General features: G+C 36.4%; 2 protein-coding genes across 3 annotated transcripts in view; one reads left to right on the plus strand and one right to left on the minus strand.

Annotated features, from left to right (window-relative positions):
• Positions 1-70: 70 nt before the first annotated feature.
• On the minus strand, positions 71-17,223 carry LOC137389524 (WD repeat and SOCS box-containing protein 1-like). 2 transcript variants are annotated; one of them, XM_068075556.1, is made up of 11 exons: positions 17,116-17,168; positions 15,743-15,807; positions 14,619-14,701; positions 12,853-13,027; positions 11,823-12,022; positions 9,539-9,648; positions 7,030-7,176; positions 4,067-4,239; positions 2,243-2,353; positions 1,046-1,159; positions 71-681 (listed from the first exon to the last, which is right to left on the minus strand). In XM_068075556.1, the coding sequence occupies exons 3-11, from the start codon at positions 14,632-14,634 to the stop codon at positions 507-509; spliced, it is 1,221 nt and encodes a 406-aa protein (XP_067931657.1). In that variant the 5' UTR covers positions 14,635-14,701; positions 15,743-15,807; positions 17,116-17,168; the 3' UTR covers positions 71-506. The 2 variants fall into 2 exon arrangements, with proteins under 2 accessions (XP_067931657.1, XP_067931656.1); XM_068075555.1 differs by lacking the exon at positions 14,619-14,701 and having other exon boundaries at positions 17,116-17,223.
• Positions 17,224-17,343: 120 nt separating this feature from the next.
• Positions 17,344-21,990, plus strand: part of LOC137390243 (ribosomal protein S6 kinase beta-2-like) — a 34,172-nt gene continuing 29,525 nt past the window's right edge. Inside the window, exons 1-3 of the mRNA XM_068076568.1 lie at positions 17,344-17,552; positions 19,009-19,043; positions 19,187-19,304. Coding sequence (XP_067932669.1) covers positions 17,436-17,552; positions 19,009-19,043; positions 19,187-19,304 — 270 coding nt within the window. The 5' untranslated portion in view covers positions 17,344-17,435. The remainder of the gene's footprint in view (positions 17,553-19,008; positions 19,044-19,186; positions 19,305-21,990) is intronic.

Here is a 21,990-nt window from a genome sequence, read left to right on the forward strand (position 1 = left end):
GAGTTTTTAACACTAACTTCAATTCATTTATCAAAGCAATATACAATATACGAAAGTAAAATATATAATATACAGGTACCTTATTTATTTCATGCCTCTAGAGAGGGAAAAAGCATACAAAACATGTTTTATGAGCATAAACAAATGGTTCAAAGAACTAAACAAAAAGGTTTCATATTTACATAGCATTGTAAAGCTGCCATAACTGATTGATCAGTCGAAAATGACTGACTTTTTCTCAGCCTCAGAATAAAATACGCATAATAATGCCACGAATGCTGGTATACGAGTAGCTTCTGCCTTATATGAATATTAAAGTGTTTGACAATAAAACATAATTTTGATTAACTAAATAGCCATTCAAGTTGTAAGATATGTGGATGTAAAGGTTTATATTGGCGATAAATAATAGATAGGCTGACGTAGATGCACAAATACAATCACAGTAGAGATGCCGACCAGACAAACCAAACTGTGGTACCGGGACAGAATATTGGTATTAAAAATCACAGATCTACATACTCATATCTGAGGAATTCTTTGAGTGAGCTGGGAATCATCATATCGTTAATAGCAAAATAATTGATGTCTTTGATATTGTTGACAACTGTCCTGCACAGCTTGGCTAGTGATAATGTCTTGCATGTGTTTTTCACCATCTCAACATCTCCACTGGTGGTGCTAAAATAATACATTAATAAGCTTGGAATGCTCCGAAAGATAACAGTAGATTGTCAAAACACCACATCACTTGATTAGGACCATTGTGTTCTATTGTCTTTTGCATATCTACATTTGTACACATTTTCAAACAGATAGATACAACATCATTGTATATATTGATACATCTACCAGTTATAACACCGAAAGCTCATACATTAGTCGCATGTACATGTAATTACTTAATAACTGACTTGGTCACACCCTTTTCATGTATCCTAAAGGGTTCTAAATGTGACTCACCAACATGGATAGTGCACACGATAGAAACAGGACCAGCATATCTTCCCTTCAATCAATATAACTTAGTATCATCATATCTTACCCAATTGCCAACTTGCTTCCTGACATATTGAACGAACAACACAAAGGGTCAGCGACCTCATATACCGTTGATGGCTCCTCCAACTCATTGGTTAAGTCCCAGAATCTTACATATCTGTAACATACCGGGTCTGCTTAGAGTAAGATAGACTAGTAACTTGCCAAATGCCTAGTTGACCGCAAGTGATACGAAGGCTGAAGCTCATTGCTGAGAGGTTGAGTGAATTCACTGATGGGTGTTGCTGCAACATCTGACCGCAGTAGCTTATGAGGAGTGCTTGATATTTACCTTTTTTTTGCCATGAACAATTGTCGGTAAGTTTTAACATGAAATTCGAAATACATTACAAAAATTAAATTCGTAATTCAGAAAGAATCACTTAAAAATAATATAAAGCTAAAAATAAATATTGCTTGAAAGATGAAAGAAAAAAGTATTTAAAAACAATGTATTTAAATTACAGGTGTTATACTAAAAATTGAAGCGCATAAATGGCAAAGACAAAAGCTTATGCTTGCATTATTGATATCCTGGTATATTTAGTGGGTCGGTTGTAGCAAAGCTGATGACAGTACTTGGGTATAACAACACTTCTTATTTCACCTAAGTACGCTTATGCCCACATATTGGCAATGCAGTTGCAAGAAGACTCAGCTCAGATTCAACTCCTCTACTGATAATAAAAGCCAAAAGAGCCCACACCATTTGCACGCTGTACTAGGGCAAGTTTAAGCCGGTTTCCAAAGTACAAATTTTTATCAGTAAAATCAGTGAGCTACCAGCATCGGTGATATGAATACGTGACGCATCGCATATTCACAAAGCGTCGTGACAAAGCAATAGTCTGTGCATAACCTCACGTAGTGTCGGGCAGCTGAGAGGGTGCGGTGATTGTAGCGCAGGTTTATCAATGTGGACATTGTCGCTATGGTGGCCATTGATTGACAACATACTATATGTAATCAAGCGAGCAAAACCTATTCATCCGTTCAAAGGGGTTTATGACCTTTGCTTGAGACGAAGTCTAATACATACCTTTAGTAATAGACTTACTTCTATAAACATATATTAGTTAAACATATATTAGGTTAACGTAATATAACGTAATAACATAATTATTTGGTTCGTTGACTTGGTAATCATAAATTTATGGGAAACTAAGAGGGTGGCTATAGGTGCTAAGATACTAACACTCACCCATCGCTAGCGACGGTCGCTGCCCCTAGACCACTTCTTGTGAATGCGCATTGCAATACCTCAGTATCATTCTCTCCTGGAAACCATTCTGGTGGAGGTGGATACTGGTGGCTAAAAGAACATTTCGCTATTCATTCGATCTGATATGTCACAATCATGGTGTGACCATAATGACATGCGTCTTAGTGACCTTGACAGATTAAAAGTGTTTCCATATATCACATGTTAGTCATTACTGAAATGCTTTTTTAAACCAGAAAAACAGCAAGTCATTGGTAGGGGCTATTCAGCGAGGTTGGTATGCATTAAGACTGCACCATATCATTGCAGTATGCAGTAATTTTGTAGCGAATTACAATTTTAGCATGAACAGTAGACATTTACTGCTACTATACTCCCATAGCAAACTTCTCACTGTAATCTACAGACAACAGTTAGATAACATTGCATCCATGATGCATTACCTGAAACTTAGCAATTAAGCACACTGCAAATACACATTCTTCAAAACTAGAAACTGCGTGTGTACTGCAACTGCGCAATAGTGTGAAGGTATGATACTGTGGATCAACGGACACTGCTGTCTTTCCAAGTGTATGTACTGCGGTGTACAAAATTGTCCGATGCTGTTTAGCAAGCTCATGAACTTGTGCTCTAACTCCCATATCATTTCAGAATATGGAGTCAGGCATTATCACCATTCCTATGAAATAGGTGTCTATGTATTGTATTATCATTACCATTACATATATATTACATATAGATTCTGATTTCAACCATATACAACACGCTGATTGTGATAAATTTGTTTGCTTACTCATTCTCAGGATGAACAGCATTCACTTCCTACAATTTTTTGTGAATGCGTCCAAGTTAACATGAAACATGCCAATTCTGTGATGAGCTTTCACAGTAATGTGCTGTGCATGCATGTACAGTGTAATGCAAAAGTCTCTTCTGCATCTAACACTGCAAAATTTGCACTAGCAACACTCCCATTGCGTCCACCTTTGCACACCATGCAGCATGTCATACCACCACTGAACCAATACCGCTTAATACGCATTAGACAATAGTTGTACTGCCATGCATACTGCGTACTGGGAGAAGTAAAAGTCCGCAATAGAGTTATGCTGTGTGGCTGTGACATGCTTGCTACTGCACTGCTAATGCACTGCTAATGCAACTACATAGGTATACAGGAAAAATTTACTGCAACTGTAATGCATTTTACATCTGGGCATCAGTGACTACTTTTCAACGCGCAGTTATGATTTTTTGTGATGTCTACAACTCTGCCATTTGGGTTGGTATTGTTTTAATGTGCTGTAATGAGAGCCCCAACACGAATGATGCTCTCATAATATCTGTTATAGTGCGCGAGTTGATCAAATGGTTCATGACTTTGGTGCATTCCACCAGCTAACACCTCTCGCTAATGTTAAAGCTAATCACAATGCCTACGAATATATTATTCACACACGCTCTGGGTATAGCTAAGCTCAATACAGACACTCGAAGATCTGCCTTTCATAGCATGCTTTGGTGCAAAAGAACTCGGACAAATGCAAAGATGAATGTTTGAAGGAAACATTCTCCATGATGTTTATTTTTTGATAACAAAACTTTCAAAAGATATTTCAGCAAATGAAATTTTCAATCTGCTGCTGTTATTTAAATAAAAGCGCTTAGCAACCTACTTTTTGGCGTGACGATGGACATGCACTTATAGACTTGTGATTACGCTTTATAAAGAATAATGATACCCATGAAGGGGGTTCCACCGATGTATACAAGGTAACAGAGACTGAAAAATCCACATACCCTAACTTAGCAAAGATTTGGCCAGTGTAGGAGTTCCAAATGATGGCCGATGTATCAACTGAGGCTGTGATCAGCAACACCCCGTCTGGGCCAAATTGACAGCAGTTGACGTGATTTGCGTGTCCAACCAGTTTTTGGGCCACCTTAAGGGTTTGCATATTGAATATGACAACCTGTGAAAATCAATAAAACCATGTAATTCTATCAACTGGCAAAAAAGAGGTAAACAGTAGAACTACTGAAAACAGATATATGGAAAGATTGAGATACAAAGACTATGTTAGTTGCAAAGACCAACTTCCATGCTTGCCATGAGAAGACAACTCGTATGAGTAGAACAGTAAAATGCCTGTACAGGTTCAAACTTGTCTTGCGGACATATAATCACCACTAATAACCATAGTAGAAGTAAATGATCTTGGTGCAAACACCAGTTCTTTTGAAATACCTTTAGCTCTTGCTATATAACTATGTCCGCTCAGTAGAGAGGGGTAATGATGTTGCACAAGGCATATCTTACACTTTCAACTAGACAATCTACAGATGCTCATGTTATGCACTTCTTGATCTACCTATGTAACCAGTTTTACAGTGCTTTAATATATCATGATACACTACAGTCAACACCCATGAAATGTGTTGCTGAAGGTCAAATTGCGAGACACATGTACTAATAATTATATTATGCTATCCTTGGCACGCAACATGAATACTCGGTATGTAACAAACACAGGTATATCTTTGATGCTCCTTTACTGGTAATGTGAAAAACCTTAAATATTATACTCATAAACAAGCGATCAAGCCACATTTTAAGACAGCATTATCGAAGGTGCCAAGCAATCTGTATGTAACATGAGTTGTCACCCCTTGTTTAATTTTAGAGAGGCAAATTACTAAAGTTGAATATTGTAAACTTCTATCTATAATAGCAGCAACATCGCGATTTTTTTAATCATAACAATAGAAAGAATGTAATTGGACAATCATAATTGATTAAAAAAGTCAAGGAATTACAAGGTACATCCATTAAAGGTTTGTTGGTGATGAACAAGTTACTCAGCAACATTAGAATAGCTAAAAGTAACAAAAATAGAATTTCATTAATTATATGGCTCTAAATTAGCAAGTAGGTTTAACATGCCAGTTGGAGTTGCAGACCCGTGCTAATTATTACACCTTCATAGATACTCATATACGACAATGACAACAAAGGGAAATAAATGCTTAGGCTATGATGCAGGCCTAGTATTGCATCTGTAAATCTATATACATAATCTCAAAGTTAGTCTTTTATTTTCTGTTGCCGTTGAGTCCAGTTATAGTGATTATAATCTAGTGATGAAACATCTGATCGGTACAGGAATTGAACTCACGATGATTGCAGTTGCAAGTATGCAAACCTAATCACACCTAACCACAAGGCTAAACTGTTTTTATCTTATTTAACTTTTTATGGTATCATTATCGCGATTAAAGCTAAATATGTACATTTCATTATGATTTAATATTACCTTTTGCGTTTGCTGTTCTTTTGAAATTAGTTTCTAATGCCATTTGAAAATCTATTAATTTTGGAAATTGTAATTTTCAAAGGTGCCGTTTCAATTTAAAATGTTCCGTTACAGCGCATCTGTAACGACATAATTTCAATCTTCTATTTCTGGTTATTGCAAAAGGTAATCACTAAAAACTGTAAAACTAAAAAATGTTCACACGGACATTCGAGTAGGACTCACCTCTACATTCACTTTCAGTTTAGTCAGACAAAACACCCTCGCACGCTTCATTTATGTATTTACGATATCTCATTTATACGCTTGTATTACAAATTCGTCGTACTCAAAATTTTGATGTACAGCTTCTGCTGCAACGGTAACCATTGTATTCACGCACTTACATGTACTCATGGTTATTATTAATTCATCATATTCATGATTATTTGGTTTTATTAGTTCGGTTCAGTTGTAGCTTGTAACTGTATCAAATCACTTTTCATTGTAATCATTGTAACAAAACAGACTTTATCTAGCCATTACTAGCTAATTATGTCACCCTTATACAGTTGTTTAATTTTTCTAATAATTTATTTGAGCTGCGCAAAACACTTTTCTCATGATATGAAGTTTGAAAGTTATGATGGTAAACGTTGTATATATTATATATAATTATTATATATAATATTGTATATAATTATCCGGGCGACGCCAAGCATGCACCTAGTATTTACAAAAGTATTACACAATTATAATGCATGAACAACTTAAGTTGAAATGAGTAATAAAATGGACAAGATTATTTGCTATCAGCTGTGATGTCAAGGCTGAACAAGTAATAGCAAATGACCGTAGCAGGCTAATAGAAATTATGGTAACTGCTCGTGTCATGTATCCAATCATGTCTCGTATTTACCCTAGTTACCCTTAGAATTTAATTGTTAAAATACCATACTTTTTGGACTATTAACCGCACCCTTATATAAGCCGCATATGCTATATTTAAAAAAAAGATAATAAAACAATACGTAGGCCACATCTTTGTATAGGCCCGAGAACTTAGGACAGTGATTAACTATCCGGTGATCCGTATTAACTGACGCTTTTTAACCCAGTGCCTAACGGAACAGTATCATTAGGCATTGTTTCATATTTTCTTTCGCCGCTAGAGGCGCACTAACCGGAGATTCTGGTTAATGCGCCTTGGCGGTGAAAGAAAAAGCCTCAGCATAGCCGCACCCTTATATAAACCACATGGCTCAAAACATCAGAAAAAGTAGCGGCCAATAGTTCGAAAAGTACGGTATAAAAGTTTTCATAAAATATAAATTTTTAAAAAGATAAATCAAAGCGGTTTACAAAGCATTCATCTAAGCAACACTATTAACTGAGAACATGCAAGGAGCGCCAACTGCATTCATATGTATGCTTTTGGGTAACATCAAAAAGGAAACATTTGGTTCTTACTGTTTTGAAAGTGCCAACAGAGGCTAGTCTGAGAGTGTCTGGTGACGAAGAGATGCAGAATACTTTGTGTACTTCTCCTCGACACGAGAGATGGTCTGTGGGCTTGATGGAAGCTCTCATATTGCCATCATCTGCCAGGTCCCAGAGCTGTGATATAATATTTGATGATAACAGCAAGCAGGGGCAGACAAACCCCGATGGGTATAGTTATTGTTGTCCACCCACAAGTCAGAAGTTTTACTAGTCACCTATCACAGTTTGAGTCAGTGGAAAATATAGATATTACACTAATTACAGCTTTCCCGAGCTAAAAGGGGAGATTGATTGAAAATTAGCAAAGGCCTGGTTGTTTGCCAGCCATAATTGACATACTTTTGGTTGTTTACTTGCAGAGAGTTACTTTGGGATCAAGGTCGAATGATAGTTGACCTGGTTTAAAACAAACCACAACCGCACTCAACTGGATCACATGGATCTATATAAATCAGTAAAGTTTTTACTGTTTACATCCTGTTCACACTGGACCTTTCAAGCATCACATAGCCTGTATGACCGCTATATATATGAACCCTTGTTAATAATGGCATGCCATACATCAGTTTATTTTTACAGATAATCAACAAAAATCTCATAAATTATACTTGTCCAACGGCTTGTCAAACAAGAAGCTGGCCTAGAGCTTATGGAATGGGAAAAACTTCATCCTACACACATACCTCGAGTCTATTAATCACAAAGCTCACGCATTGCACCACTCCAGTAGAAAGATAGCTCATTAGATCTTAGGTATGAACATCTAAATGTCAACACTTCTATAAAAAAAAACCTTGCTAGATGCTTGTCCAAGTAGTTTATTAGCAAGGAAAGTGATTGTAATGGCTCGTGATCGTAGCTTTAGCAGAACCTTCTTTATGACGCGTAGAGTTAACAGATGAGCCAAAAATGAAACACGGTTGTTTTTATTATTTCACCAAGTGAAAATTCTTTAGTTATATTTTTTGCCTTGAAATTTCTAACTAAATATGACAATAATTGATTGTTTTATTTCCTATTAAATTTCCGGCGCACAGGTTAGAGAAACTCTTCATCAAAAGGTCGTATATACTGCTTGCTTATAATGATATTGCTGGTATCAATTCTGAGTTTAGCAAAAGCTCTCCAGATAACCAGGGATCTTCCTTCAACTTGGGAGAATCACTCACAGAACACTGTGCTTCTCTCGTTGTGTTAATATTAGTTGTACCAAGTAGTGAAAAATTTAATTCTACTTTGGTAGAATTTTGTGTTATTTACTAGAAAGTTATGCTAGAGGTTTATGCCTACTAGAGGTTTATGCCTTAAGACATAAACTGCAGCTTTTTTAACAAAAAACAGAGCACCTATCAGCAAACATTTTTTGGCAAAAATTCTATTGGAACAAGCAAAACATTCTATAGCAAACAATGTAGATTTCTCACTGTTAAGAATCCTTTATATAGGCCTATCTAAGAAGCAGCTTTGGAAATGCATGAAGAGCAAGAGACAGAGGCAACGGTGACAGGGTAGTAACAAAGCATCAAATTTATTTTGAGCAATAATTCATTAGGTTATTGTCATGGCAACCCATCTCTTATAAACTATCTTCGTAGGAGTCGATGTTCCTTTGAAAAATTACTTGCATTTGTATTTCTACACAGTCTAAGAACGAACACGCCTTCAAGTCATGGGCAAAGGAAACATGGAGCACCTGTCACACTGCAGTTAACTAATCCAGTTAAATATATTCATACTGACAGCAACTCAATCCTGAGCATTATAAAGGTCTGATCTACATGTAATAATTTTGTAATAATCAGATAATTGATTGAATTTTTATATTTTAAGATAAAATTATGTTAAATTCAACTTTACTATATAAAATGGTTATAAAAAGATACAGTAACATTTAAAGCACACAGGGTCCAGTGCTATGCCGATGTCAATGATAGCAGCTGAACTCTTAAAAAAATTACTGTTTCCTTGCATAAAAGGATCTCGTTTTTTTCTTCAGAAAATGTACAACAGTGGGAAAGCATGATTTGCTTATAAAATATGTGCAGCAAGGAACAAATGACCAAATGTAATGAAAAATAAAGGAATTTACCTTGAAAACATTTTCATAAGAATGCTTTAATTTGAAGCTAACAGCACGAGCAATAAAAAAGCTAACAAATCCCAATTAGACAGGCTCTAACAGATGCTATAAACCTCAACATCAGACAATTCCTAAAAAACTCAAAAGCATTTGTTTTCACAAGTTAGTTGATAACGAATCCTAAATGTTTCCTGAAGCTGAAGCTAATTTCAGAATATATCAGCTAGAGGCGAAATTCTCCTAATTTATTAAAACAGCAACCAGTTGAGACTGGTAAGAGTACACTCTCCTTGAGCCTTCCAATAATTGATTGCGTTTGACAGGCTTCCAACTACTAGCCGAGCCGGGCACAATGGCATAGTGCCAGCACGTACTAGTAGTAATACATGTACTAACCTTGATAGTCCCGTCGTATGATGCCGACGCTAATGTCAGTGTACTATCTGGTATGAACTGTAAGTGAGAGACGTGATCTGTGTGGTCTAAAAGCTCAAGCAAGATGCTGCCTGCAAGGAAAATAAGTAACGTTTGACTTGCAAACTTGTTGAGGTATACTACGTTATCTTTATTACTGGTGAAATTGATATATTGGGGTATTCTATCAGATTAAATTGATATATTGGGGTATTCTATCAGATTAAACACACACTATAAAGCAACCAAAATAAACATACTTTTATACCCCTTACATCTTCCCTTCATTATCAGAAAAAATATTACAGTTCTGATCTTGATTGAGGTGCATGATATTACATGATAACCAAGTCAGGTCTGTTAACAGGAAACAAGCGCATGAGTGGTGATGCATCAGCGAAGGCTGTTACCTAAGATCTGTAAAAATATGTTTAATGTTTTCAGGCTACAATAATTGAACACTTGCCTTAAAACAAGTGCATTCAGCTCATGCAAAAAGTATTTTATTGGCTTCGCTTGCTGGTCTTTGATAAGATAACTACCGTGGTGGGCACTTATCGCTGTAATTACGATGTCAGTTACATGTGACTGAAACGACATGAGGAAGACACAGATGCACATAGGACTAAACCAATGCTTGTCGAAAATCCCATTCAATAAAAGGATAGTTTTTTCGACATTTTGTCAAGCCATACCCTTTTAGGGATTCCAAAAGCATTCATGTTCACCTACATCATATTTAACATGTACTACTGATTTATACCATTTATGTATTCTTTCTCTTTTCCTCTGCTGTATTTACACAAATGCTTTTGCTTTGTTAATGGTCACAGAATTTTAAAAAGACTGTCCATGTTACATATTTGCTCATTTTGCTTCGAACTAACATGGTTAACCATGGGGAGACAACCACTTACTTTAACTATCATACTGACTGACTTAATAATACTAAATACAGCTATTACATTTAACTTTTTAATGAAATACATCAGAGTTATTCTAATAGTACCGTCCCTCAAGTCAAATTGTTGTCACTTGCTTTAAATATTATGTTTTTAATGGCACATGATGAAAAGCATTTCTTTTTGGGGATGATACGAATGCCAAAGAATGATTAACAAAAGTCAATGACACTAAAGAAATGCAGTTATTGTAAACGCATAACCATCCAAGCAGTAATTGTAGTTGAATCAAGAGGGATGGGGCATGGTAAATCCCATCATTAATGCAAACGCAGCGTGTTGTACGTGATGTTGTTGATATGATGAAAGCAGAAAAACTATTTATCATTATCTTTCAAGCGCGGAGACTTTCGCAGACGTGACAAGACAAAATATTCTCACGTACTCACAAACTTTGTAGTTAGTGTGTTTAGCTAGGATCTGGCAACAAGCACTTGTTTACAAGTGGCACTGATGACACTAGTCAAGGCATATAGTTGAAAAAAACCAGTTTACTGGCTATCCTCAACATTTTCATATGAAGAGGACTACCAAAATTTGAGGAAGTTGGTTGAATTGGATTCACGTAAGTTTGGGTCAAAACTACTCCGCATTTGCTGAAAATATTTGATATGGCAACACAACTTCAACAGAGTGAATTGGCTGACAACAGCACCAGTTCCTTGGAATTTGCTTTGGAAAGTGAAAAGAAAACTCCTACTATTTATCAGTAGTATCAGTATACCATTACTAACACTATGTATCAGAACATGTGGGTCAAATATATAACTGATTACTGTATGTATAGACAAGTATTATCTGAAGAGAGTACAGAGTACTAGCAAACACAACTATATAAGTTTATAGATTCTACATGAGAACTCAGGATATGTGACATTTAAACAATAGTACAAACAAGCTTCAGAAAAAACATTGTTAGGATACAATAATGTTTGACAAGGAGACTGCACCATATTATGGATAGGTTGGGCACGACACGCAGGTGATGTTTGACAAGGAGACTGCACCATATTATGGATAGGTTGGGCACGACACGCAGGTGATGTTTGACAAGGAGACTGCACCATATTATGGATAGGTTGGGCACGACACGCAGGTGATGTTTGACAAGGAGACTGCACCATATTATGGATAGGTTGGGCACGACACGCGGGTGACTGATGATTAATAAAAGGCGAATGTAATGGCAGCTTCGGTTTAATCTAATAATATGATGATCAAATAGGAAAAACCATTTTCCAGGTTTATATCTGTCAATAGCCCATCGGAAGGTTCCAAGGAGTAACTAACAACAAACGACTAACCTGTATTGACATCGATGAGCCTGATGCGACCGTTCCTCATCCCAATAGCCAGCACCTGGCTATGTTCTTCCCATTGGAGGATACGGTAATTGTGAGTATCTGTGGGCACTTGTATGCTGTCTCTGTGCCTGCTGAGGTCCGCAAACTCCAGTGCCATTACAATTTGCCAGCAGTCAATTTTGATGCACTTTTCCAGTGCCCTATAACGCATATTATTAGTTGTACTAAAGAAAGACTAAATATTTGCTGTTTTTTGTTGTCCATCATTGACACTTTAAAGTTTTTGCTGTTTCACACCTGGTTTAATAGATAGGCATATTCAGCGTTCTAACAGTTAGTTAAACAAGTTGCTAGTCTATAGAAGTGTCCGTTGGCCAATAAGTGTATAAAGTTACATTTACCTCACATCTTGAGATATTACCAATATGGTCAACAGCTGCACTTAAATTCTCTATCTGTAGATATTATCCAATTTGTGACCCTCGCATGTGGAGAGAGAAGGGGGGGGGGGGGGGTGTGAGAATTTGATAACAAATGGGCATCACCAGATATTGTCTTTCTGTCTTTCAAGGAAATAACTTTGGCTATCATTAAAAAATTAAAAAACAGTCAGATCTTTCAATTGGAGACGCCGTTATTCTGATACCACTAATGGCACCAGAATGGAGCTCAAATATCGGGTTGGCATTAATCAATCTTGTCTTAGCTAAGTCCAAAGCTTTAGATATCTGCTACTAATCTATAATTGATCCCAGTAATAGTATCTAAGTCTACCACAATAACAAGTATCATCTATTCATACCGTAGCAGTACAGCAGATAAATTCCTTGTTTTTTCAAGATAGAAAATAATATTGACAGCTCACTCAAGCAGCGTTTTTGAGACTATTCTCAAAATTTTTATTTTGATTGAGACACACTGGGGGAGGGGCTTGTGACAAGCTGGATTAGCCTTGAACAGGCCATGCAACAACTGTCTATATGTGATGAGCGTCACCCAGACAGACAGAAAACTGATGTGTTAAACTCACTCATAATTGTCAAAGTCTTCTGTCCGCACTATCTTCACCTGTCGTCGCCCACATGACCAGGCAAAGAGCCGAGAGTCGGATGACCAGGCTGTATCCCAACACTGACTCTGTTTCTTACAGTCTCCACGGTTATTATTTTGTGGGGCACGGAGAGTGCAGAGCCGCCTTGCCTGTTCTACAAATAAAACATCAAATTTATAAATTCTTGTGAAATATCGATGTGCTCAAGGGATGAAAAATTATTTTTAGCAAAACAATACGTAGACCTTTTAAAAAAGACTATTACGTGTGCATGTGATACAATGTCTAGATGCATTGATAAGACACAAATCTCTTTTGGCATACTCCTTAAAGGTTGACTTGCAACAAAATTCACATTACAGTTATTTGATATGAAAAAATTCACCATGTCTTACTCTGTTGTGTTGTAGGTGCAAAATATGTGGGAATGTGATTACAAGCTCTTAAAAGCTAAAAAATGAACAGTTAATTGCAGCCACACGAGACCGCCGTAGTTTGGATTCTCTTTCCAAAATGGCTCAAATGTGACGTAGCTGTGTTAGATGGTCTTTGTTTACACTTTCATGCAACCTTATTCGTCAAAATATTTCACAAATATACTTCACGCATTCAATAAAACCATGTCTATTGTTTTTACGCATTTGTTTTATCATGATTTTAATGCTGTCACTTTTAGCAGTGTTATCTTATAATTTACAGTGAAAATTCGTTTAATTTTTTAGCCTTAGCTTGAAGGAGTACATATCATTGCCTGATAATCATGACGAGCCTGTCGGTCATTTGTGATAATCGAAAAGTGCTGCAGAAATTATTTGCGAAGTATTGGGTCACACGATCAGATTACGACTTGCCGATTAGACCAAACCGAAACAAAACTGTAAAGTAGCGAGCATCTATATTTGATACGGGGTCTTCGGTAAAACCCGAAGTGTTTGTCATAAACTAGTGCTACGATAAGTTTTATATTGAGCTTTTTATTGGCCTTTCAATTCACGGGAGAACATCACGTGACAAAACGATAACCAAATTTCATGACTACGTCAGAGAAATAAAGAGATTCCAATCTACGGCGGCTTTTCGTTTTTGAGCTTTTAAGAGCTTGTAATCACATTTCCACATATTTGGCACCTACAACACAACAGAGTAAGACATGGTGAATCTTTTGATACCAAATAACTGTAATGTGAATTTTGCTGCAAGTCAACCTTTAAGGGTCAGGAGTAACATTTATTTCATTTCCTTATCCACGCATACAATACAATATTTATATGGTTGACAGTATTGAAATTATTGTGCTCACGTACTTAATTATGTATAAATGTTGCCATTGGTAAAAATTTTCATAAAAACTGGACAAGTTTTCTGAGTGTGTGTTATCTCAGGGTGGTAAACAGAATATGTGCCTGTTACGCGGGAAGACCTCCTGAGATTAGTAAAAACAATTTTTTGATGGTCAGAATTACTACTAATACGTTTAAGATGATTTGCACAAACGCCAAAAATAAAATCGTTCAACAGTGGTAGTGAAAGCAAACCTAGTCTGTTCCCATTGTACATGTCAGGGTGATGGATTCTTGATGCGCTACGTTGAATCTGCTCTAGTCTTTCTTTACACGTAGATGATAAAATTTTGATATTTTTCATGAGATTACCAACATCGCAAATCAAGTGTGATGAAAAACTGATGAACAACCCTTAGAAAAGTTTGATGACAATAAGGTACAGGTCAGTTATATATGCAGTACCGATAGCTATGAGCATTTATGATTCTAAGTCCAATCCAAACTCTGTTGGCCAAAGAAAGCGTGTATAGTCTGCATCATCACACCTGTAAATAAACTGGAGGTAGGCAAGAGGAGAGACGTGCCCGCAGGCTGAGCTATGGGAAAGTTAAATAGTCAAGGCTACAATGTCGAATGGCAATGTGAACATGGTGAATCTCTCACAGGCAGCCATAGCTGGCTAATAAATAACAAGTGAGCAGCACGTAGCTTTCAAGCAAGAGCTTTCATTTTCGCGCTATTATTGCGGGATATTGCAAACGATACGCCTTGCTTGAGAAAACACGACTCTATATCCTACTGGCGGGTAGCCAATGGATAGATAATAAGTCATTTGGAAGTAGTCCAAGCGTGCAACTGCCTTGTCTGACATAGATCCAGTTTGATCCGGTTTGAGATCGCATGCTTCTTGATTTCAAGATACATGTACAGCAGAATAATAGTGCATGGAATGGGGTGACCAGATAGGAATAGTCAAATGTGACAGTTCAATAAAAATTAGGTCAAATCTATATTGCCCGCTGGTTTCTGGTTTCAGCAAAACACTTCAACCCTGTACTACAGAGCTACTGGTGATCATTACTTAGACTACATGGATGGGACACCGAGCATGTGATCTACATTTTAGAGAGAACTTTTGTAGATTGGAGGTGGTAAAGTCATTCACAAAATTAATAAGAGACAATTGCTAGATGACACTAGTTCGGCAAGAAGAGGCAAGTGTAATGAGAAGAATTTTGTGACATAGAAAACATGATAAAACATAAACACTAACTTTTGGCCATTAATGGTTATGGCTTTACGAATGAGTACCAGCTTGATATGTGTCATGGAAGACTTACTAATCTGATTTAAATTTGTTGTTTGTGTGCAGTCGGAAAAGCAAAGTTCAATATCTCCAACATATGTAAAGGTATCAAATTGGCCCCAAATAAAATAGTGCCCAAGCAAAATACTAGTAGAATGTACTAGTACTATGTGCAAGCACACTTCACTTGTACTGTGTCCTCTTGTATAGTCTATTGTCTATCTTTTGATGGGTCAACTAATATCAGCAAGATGAGAGACAATGTGGAAATGATACTAACCAAAGTCTGAAGCTTGTTTGCAGCCTGCAAAGGGTTGTGACGCTACGTCCATTGACTTTTTGAGTCTACAAGTGAACAAATGACATTAGCTGGTCTTGTCTGTGGTGACAAGCAATTGGTTGCAATGGGATTATCAATTTATACATAAACATCAGTAATCACTAATCATTATACATCAGCATCCTCAACAATTAGCCCAACAAGATGACACAATCCTTTTTAATTGTCTATCCAAATCTAATTTTTATTAACACTAAGTTAAACATAACGTAATTTATTTGTCATATACATGGTGTTGGCAGCTATTGTGAATCTATGATGAGTTGAAGCTCTTACAGACAGCCTATCAAATGTTAACGGCTGTGCAATAAGGCTAACCTTAACTCATGCAGTCATGTGATCAATATGATGTAATCGGATGACTTAAATCTTCTCAACATGCAAATAGTGTGTGCTAAGGAATAGCTGCAGTATAATAACATTGCAATCACTAGCTTCACTAGGACTAATACAAGACAATCAGACTACATGAATAGTTCGCAGCAACCATATTAAAGAATAGTTAAAACTGGTGAGTTTTCCATTTCTAGCAATTGATTATACATGATTGTTGCAATTTTTAATCTACCAGAATGCAACAGGACTGACTGAGTTGCTGATATTCTGTACATTTTCTCAAATATTTAAACCAGCACGATATGTACAGTTACTATAGCTAATGGAGCTGAGCCTAATCAATATCTCATGCCCTTCCTGAAAGCCACGAACATTAAGAAATTTAAAAGTGGTGACAATGTTACTTGACCATTCAATGTGTTGCCATACAAAATATTCAAACACTAGAGAAAACTAATGACAAGTATTAACATCAACTTCCTTCCAAAAAAGTGATGGCCATTTTAGGACTAATTATATCAATCCAAGCAAGCCCAAAAGGACTTATGCCTCTAATAAACATACTAAGATACGATGCAACAAAAATACAGCGCACTAAAACTTGATCTTTCAATGGCAAAACAGCTATGTGTGACACATTTCGTGCAAAAATTTGAAACAAACCAAGCACAGTATTTTGCAAAATATTGATTTTTGTTGTCAATAGCCGAGATACTAGCAGTGCCTAAAACACCTGGTTTAAAAAGTTCGATTTGAATTTTGGATTCACCTTGAGTTTATTAAGCTCTAAAACTATAAACGTTCCGATATTCTCAGGTCGTACTTAATGGGAAGAAAAACAAGAACTCTTAGAGAGACATTTTTCATAAACAGTTGTGATTAGTGCCTATTCGTGCTTTCTATCTTTCTGTTAACCTGTATTAACAAATGCTAAAAAAAACTTTAAACAAAGCTGGTAAGTATATGAGGCTCCATACCTTTCTCTGTTATAAGAAGCTCGATGACTTGGAAGTGATCAAAGTGTGTTTACAAACTCGAGAGCGCTGTTACTAAAACGTTTGTGGGCTCGTCAGATACGCAGATTCTATTGGCTATGATGAAATTTATTTTCAGTCAATGAAGGGCTGTTAAAATTAGCCAATCATTCTCCTCGAAAGAGGGCGCTCGGCTTACCCTACCCGTGAGGTCACTTCCGGTAAGATTCATGCTAATGGAAGTCAAATAGGTAAAATAACCAGCCACCTTTCGGCTAAGGTGTTTCATGATCACTACTTTTGTAAAGTAGCTGGGAGCTACCATGGCGTGTTTTTTTGAATTAGAACTTCACGATGGTCATGATCAGGAGTTATTATCAGATGATGAAGCAAATGGCGCTGATGGGGACGCCTCAGTACTAAATGTAACCGAAATAGAGGTGAGATAACAAGTTGTTAATATAATAGTGAAACCGACAATTTTATATATAACACGGTCACAATTACCCACAATTTGTGAGTAATTTTTATTGATTGAACAATATGGGTTACTGTAGCCGAGGCGTTTTGCTAATACTCAATGGCCCTGAAATCGGGCGTCATAGGCCCGGTCAATCACTAAACGATAAGCTTTTATTTGAATCGTTCACGAGGATTATTTAACAAAGATAATGAAATTGGACTCTGGATTAAGGACGATTAGGAATTGGTACTTTGCAATCGAAATATAATGTTCCTTCAGGCAGTCTTATCTAAATTTGAACGGTTTTGCAACTGTTTTTTTAACTTCACAAAAGCGGGTTTTATCTAACGGTTAGTTAGTTTTTTAATTAAATAACACATTATCGCATTTGCATTGTCGTAGATGCAATACAAGAAACTTTATTGATTGCTGGAATTATGTAATATCTATAATGCAGCTCGCTTGCATCTTCAACTAGACCTATTGACCGCTTACTATTTTTTAAGATTCTGTATTTTACTTATTACTTACTATATGTCTCTACCGTTACATTTGTTAAGCTTTCTTTATTTCTTACGTTTTTTGCCATTATATCACAAGGTCGATTATGTTTCTAACTCTTGATGTATAATTGTATTACATCACTAGCCATGTTGCGTGTAAAGCTAACTCATTTGTAAGAAAATGGAAATGACAAAGAATGGAATCAACTACAACAATTCTCGACGCCATTGTTTCTCGCTCTTTACTATTTATTATCCCATTAGTTCAAAGTGACATTTGCCGAAAATCATGAAGCAGATATACTAATATCAAACACTATTAAGTAATAGGCAATGTATTGGTACAACAGTCGAACAAATGTACTTTCAATTTGCGTGCACTTTAAATACAATACTTTTGCTTGTTAGTGGAATGTTCTCAGTTTATAGCCATTGTTTTATAGTCACATTGGTGAAGAATGCTATTTGTTGAGTAATTTGCATTGTTTATTTTACTTATCCCTGTTTATATGATGATATTACATTCCCTGGCATTCTTAATGTGTTAGAATTGTCATTTGCAGTATTAGTGTAATTTTTATTTTCTTTTTCGTTACTAGTAATAAATATTATTTTGGATCGAGATGTAGTCTGCTCTAGTACGGATTGTCAACACAATTGGAATGGTAGTGTCCAAGTCCTATGCACTGCATTTCTTTAACCTGTACCATTGCAACTATTGTTCAATTCAAACAGCTTACATTTAGCCCAGGCGGTGTTGCTAATCGTTGTTTTTTTCTTTTTTTGTTTTGTTTTAAATGTGTCAAAGTTTCCATTTGTGTTGTTAGTCTTGTTAAAACATTTCATGCCGAGACATGTCATTACGTACCTTTACTCGTACCTTTACTCGTATGTAATGATTGTTAGTCATTTTCACACTGATTGTTGTAGGAGCAGTTTCGACAACAAGGTCCACTGGGTGTGAGGTTAGTAGGTGCTTCTTGAATTTGACAATTTCTATTTGCTGATTGTATTAGGAAAAGACTAGTAGTAGAGTCACTATTGATGAAACAAGTATCAGGCTTGCTAAACACCAACCTCGGCAGGAAATATATACAATTACTTGTAGTGGTGAGAACATAGAGACCTTGGAGCTCAGCGAGATAACAGTTAACCCAGGGAATGCCAAAGCAGGTCCTCAAGACTTTGAGCTTCTTAAAGTTTTAGGAAAAGGTGGTTATGGAAAGGTATGTTTTGTTACTATCTGACATTTGTTGCCAGCGGTCGCTTTTCTTGCTGAACAGTCCAAGGACAAAACAAAAGACTCCCAGCAATTCTTGGCAGGCCATCAGCCATAATTTGGCTCTCGTGCAACTGTCCACATGTCCGTGATAATCTTGTTTTGTATTTGATTTATTTGTTACAAAAAGCAAGCTTGCAGGCTAAAAACTACTTGTCTTACAAAGGGTTGGTGGTACCCTTCTTGGGAATACCACCTTGACTGGAAATAAACTGACAAAAGCTAACTTCATATTCACTGAGAACAACTGTCTGTCTGTCTTGCACCTCTGAGTGTTTTAGTTCTTCATCTACATAATATTGCAACACTATTTGTTGCAATATCATTGTTACTCCAGCAAAACAAACACATATTTCTTTATAACAAGGTCCTACCGGCAGCGATACTACATATGAGGTTGTTGTGTTCAACAAAGCTGATTGTATTTGTTATAATATTGTTAGTTATTGTTGTTACTTATGATAATCGCTACATGGAAGATTTTCAAGATACGGCGTAACATTTGAGCAAATACAACGTGATTTTTTACTATACAAAGTAATTTCAAACATCTCTCTTTTGCAGTTAGTCATTGTGTGAATGCCTGGCTTTAGCTTTATTGCTGACTTGAAGACAGCTTTGATCTCAGTCTCTCTTACTATCTGTGTCTACTTCTCTGTACTTCTTGTTATGCTTTGCTAAATTTTTGTTTTCAAACGTAATGTCTAAAATTTCTTGAAACGCTACAATTTTTTAAAGAAGAATAAAAAGTCTGGTGGAGGTAAAAATAACTTGTGAAACTAATAACAAATTTATAAGTTCTTTTTACACAAGTTTTGTTCTATTAAGTCCAAACATTATATCAAATTAAACAAAATACTGTGCATTCCTGTAAGAATGTTTGTTTCAGCTCGCAATGGTTCCGATGTATGCAGCAAACGTAATGGAATATCTCCAAGTCAAAAATTTAACTAACAATTAAGTCCAAGTTTTAAAGCGAAAAAGAGAAATCTTGGAAGTTTCTCATAAATTCTCGTGATATCATTGGGATATCATAATCATATCATCTGAATAAATGATTTCTAATCTTGTGATATAGCATTATCATTGGGCCATCATAAAGACTACAAACTGTTCATAAGGCGTGTTTCCCATATTGGCTGCAAGACCCCGGTGGTAATCTCGCGCAGCAAGAAATTTGCGGCGCTCGACTTGGCAGCTTATGTTCACATAAAACCGCGTTGCTGATCCACGCATAAAACTTGCCACTCACCATGCCGTTGCGTAAGTGCTGACCTTCACCTGTACAGTGCATTTCGGAAAGGTTTTGCCTGCCCTCCTTGTCTCAAAGTTGAACCGCGCTGAACTCTTGTGTTGAACGCCGACAAGTACCCATTTCACTCCCGATAGCCTTGCGTTCCTGCCGCCAGTGCTTGCGGCGTGTATAGGAAATAGGCTTACGGCTGATTCACACTAAATCGACGTATTTCGGTGTTGATGCCACAATACTTCCGCTGTTCATCGGAGATAACAATGTTCACACTATCACAAACTCATCTGCGGTTGCATCAGCAAATAATCCGTGGTGTAGGATTCTCATTTTTCGCGAAGAAACCTCTTTGTTTTCGCGTGCTCGAATCAAATACTAGTCCCGCAGCAAATAAACAATCATAAACAAAAATAAATTAATCACTTTATCCTCGATCGCAAATCACTATCGCCGAAGTGGTTCACATTGGGCAGGCTGTCATCGATGCTCAGCGGAATATCGGGGAAGTTCATCAGTTTGACATCTGCAAACTGACGAACGCCGAAAGGAAAACGCCATCATAGGGTGATATAGTGTGAACCAACCTTTAAACTCTACACATTAGCCGTTATGTAAGTCAGAAGAAAATTCTTTGTTTCATTTCTTGCTGAATGAGTACCACTAGCCGCTATTGACTTTGTTTATTGCAAATCAGTGCAAGCCTGTCTAGAATAAATGGTTTATAACAACCACTTACAGACATTAGATAAATCGTGGCCTGTCTTTCTTGAAATTGCATACCACAACATCATCAAGCAGTGAAAACATTTTTATTGAGCATGGTATTCTTAAATACAGTTGAATACATAGACATAACTATGTTCACATGTATAAAGTTGATTACAATTTTTATTATATTGCTGTATATTACATTATATTATCAGCTGGTTGTTTGACATACAACGTAATCAAAACTTCTAAAATAAAAATGTTGAGATATTTTCAAGTGATTTTTTTAGTGTTACAGATTGTTGTCACGTTCATTTCTGCGTCCAGTTTGTTAATGGACTTTTTATTTGTTTTTCATATTTAATTTGCTGAAGTTACACATGTAGAGACAGTGTGTAATCATTTTAAGCTTGTGACCCATCTCTTTACTATGACAATTTTTCGTCAATTAAACAATTTTTGTTTGATGATGTCGAGTAGAAAAGCCTTTTGTGCATGTAGCAGTAAAAGGGTCATTGTCTGTTATTGAGTGACACCCAACAGTGCTAGTGCGAGCGTGAGTTTTTACTATTTAATACATCTAAAATTGTTTAAGAAATTATATAATTTGAGCCAATAAACTTGAGATCAGGATGAACATGGATAAGTCGCTAGTATCATGGAGTTGGATGAATCG

The sequence above is a fragment of the Watersipora subatra genome, chromosome 3 (genome assembly GCF_963576615.1).
Source record: "Watersipora subatra chromosome 3, tzWatSuba1.1, whole genome shotgun sequence".
Taxonomy (NCBI): Eukaryota; Metazoa; Bryozoa; class Gymnolaemata; order Cheilostomatida; family Watersiporidae; genus Watersipora; species Watersipora subatra.